This window comes from Pteropus vampyrus, unplaced genomic scaffold, assembly GCF_000151845.1.
Source record: "Pteropus vampyrus isolate Shadow unplaced genomic scaffold, Pvam_2.0 Scaffold426, whole genome shotgun sequence".
Classification (NCBI taxonomy): Eukaryota; Metazoa; Chordata; class Mammalia; order Chiroptera; family Pteropodidae; genus Pteropus; species Pteropus vampyrus.
Genome location: NW_011889207.1, coordinates 247,869 through 250,640, shown reverse-complemented (window position 1 = coordinate 250,640; position 2,772 = coordinate 247,869). Strand labels below are relative to the sequence as shown.

Sequence of the window (2,772 nt, the reverse complement as noted above, 5' to 3'; positions counted from 1 at the left end):
GGGTCCCAGGCACACCATCAGCCCACAGAGGCTTGAAGGGACCCTGCTGTGCTTGTGCAGAGCTCAGCGCCTCCTGCACACACAGGGACCCGAGCCGGCCTCCGCCTCCGCGCACAGTGCCCCCCCAGCTTCCCAGGAGAGGGGGGAAGGGGTGAGGGCGGCTGAAGAGGAACTCACGGGCCCTTAGCAGCCCGCGTCCCCACAGAGTCTGACCACCCACAAAACAACAACCATAAGGGAACCACTGCCCCCCGCAGAACCCCTGAAACCCCTCAGCGGGACGTGAGCCTTGACCGTTGGGGGCCCTCGGACCCTTTGAGCATCTGAGGAAAGCCGGGAGGGACGCGCCTCTGCACAGACAGGCCTCGGAGCGCGAGATTAGCAAGTCAGTGGGGACTCAGGACTTAGGAGGCGCGTCCTGGTGGCCGAGCTGGGGGGACGCCAGCGGCTCAGAAGCGTCCCCACCAGGGCCTCTTCCTCGTTCCGCCTGCTGGGCACTGCTGCCCGGCGGACGCCATCCCCTGACCCCCTCCCCCAAACAGGCCGAAGTGTTCATCCCGCAGCGATTACCCCACTCACCTGGTTAGGAAACCGGGGGCTGTGGCAACCCTGGAGGGAGCAGCCGCCTCCGATGGCCCGAGGGCGGCCGGCCACGCCCCGCCGCTTTAAAAGGGAGCAGCTGCGGCTCAGCGGCACATCCTGCCAACTGTTTCCCAGACACCCGGTAAGTGGGACTGCGCCGGACCCCGCTGATCTACCCCCGGGAGGGCGGCATGGAGCAGCGGCCTCTGAGGTTGCGGGGAGAGCACAGGGGGTCTGGCCCAAGACCCCGCACCCCTTGGGGACCAAAGAGGAGCCGGGCCCCCAGCACCGGTGGCGAGGGCGCATTTGCTTCCCAGGCTGGGCCCGTCCTGGGCAGAGGGTGAGGGTGTGGGGAGAGCTGGCAGGCACTGCGTGTGCACGTGTGCGTGCGTGTGCGCGTGTGTGCGCGTGTGCGCGTGTGCGTGCGTGTGTGTCCCTACCCCCTCCCGCACTGCTATCCGTGTGTTCCCTCTGCCGTCACAGCTGCGGCCGTCGCTGGCTGTAGTTACTCAGGTGGTGCGGGCCGGGACGCAGCCGTCACCTGGGGCAGGGACCTTCCGCCTACCTCCCAGTCTTCGCTCTGCCGTGGGCAGAGGCCCCAAACCCACCCCGGGTTCCGCTGTGCACCCCCTTCCAGGTGGCACGCACGAACCCTCGGGCACCATGCTGACGGAGCTGGAGAGCGCCATGAACAACTTCATCGACATCTTCCACAAGTACTCCCTGGAGAAGGGCAACTACCACGCCCTCTACAGGGACGACCTGAAGAAGCTGCTGGAGGCCGAGTGTCCTCAGTACATGAAGGTGCAGAGGGGCTGGGCGTGGCCGGGGCGCGGCTGGCCCCCCAGGTCCACGGCCCTGCCTCTCCCCTTACACTCTGCTTCCTCCTCACTCTTGACAGAAGAAGGATGCGGACACCTGGTTCAAAGAGCTGGATGTCAACAAAGACAGCGCCGTCAACTTCGAGGAGTTCCTGGCGCTGGTGGTGAAGGTGGGCGTGGCGGCCCACGAGGACATCCACAAGGAAGAGCACAACCAGTAGCACAGATGGCCGGCCCCGGGCTGTCCCTGGAGGAGAATAAAGGAGTTGATACCTCAGGCTCCTCTTGGTCTCTTGCTTTCCTGTCATGCAGGGAGGTCCCCCGGGAAGAAAACCAGACCTCTGCCGTCCCCACCCTGCATCTCTCACGGTCCCCCGTGCTTACCACTTGCCTGGTCTCCCCCCCACGGTCCCCCCAAACTACTTCTGACTCTCATCTGGCCCCGGCCTCAGTCACTGGCTCTAGGACTTAAAGATTCTAAAATGTCCATGACGCTATAGCTGATGATCTTCCTACTTGTCCCCAAGTGGGTGATCGGGGAACAGGGGGGTGTAAGGGAAACATTCTCTAAACGACACGTGAACACCCAGATATGACCCTTGGGGAATCGGGGCGTAGCTGTGCAGAAGTGTGTGTGTGCGTGTGTGTGCGTGTGCGACAGAGGCTGATTCGGTGCGTGCCGTGACTGTAGGTGGGTGTTCAGAGTCCCACAGTGCGTGACACTAAGGGCCCCTTGTCCCCACACTTGTAACTTCTTAGAGGTTCCGGAAATGTTTCTTCTCTCCCGACTCGATTACATACGGAAGGAAGGGGCCGCCGGGCCAGGCCGCTCACGCCGAGCGCAGGGCACTCAGTCGCTGCCCCGCATGGCGGATGCCGTGGTGACGGCCTGGCCTGCGGGGAAGCCATCCCCCGGGCCCCCGGGGCCGAGTGTCCGTGCTGTGCCTTGGGGAACTTTCCGCTGTTCCCCCTGGGGTGGTGGGGGTGTTGGTGATGGGAAAGGGGGTGGGGGGCTGTCCCAGGATCTCTAAGCCAGGGTTCTTCACTTCGCCTGTCTGTGCAGCCCTGGAAGGGAGCTCGAGTCGCAGGAGCCGTCTGGAGCGTGTGCAGAGGCGCGTCCCTCCCGGCTTTCCTCAGATGCTCTAAGGGTCCGAGGGCCCCTAACGGTCAAGGCTCACGTCCCGCTGAGGGGTTTCGGGGGTTCTGCAGGGGGCAGTGGTTCCCTCATGGTTGTTTCGTGGGTGGTCAGGCTCTGTGGGGACACGGGCTGCTAAGGTCCTGTGAGTTCCTCTTCAGCTGCCCTCACCCCTTCCCCCCTCTCCTGGGAAGCTGGGGGTGCACTGTGCGTGGAGGCGGAGGCCGGCTCGGG

General features: G+C 64.6%; 1 protein-coding gene across 1 annotated transcript; it reads left to right on the top strand.

The window, feature by feature from the left end:
* Positions 1-624: 624 nt before the first annotated feature.
* Positions 625-1,681, top strand: S100A8 (S100 calcium binding protein A8). Its single transcript, XM_011381051.2, has 3 exons — positions 625-724; positions 1,220-1,386; positions 1,484-1,681. The coding sequence occupies exons 2-3, from the start codon at positions 1,246-1,248 to the stop codon at positions 1,622-1,624; spliced, it is 282 nt and encodes a 93-aa protein (XP_011379353.1). The 5' UTR covers positions 625-724; positions 1,220-1,245; the 3' UTR covers positions 1,625-1,681.
* Positions 1,682-2,772: the final 1,091 nt, after the last annotated feature.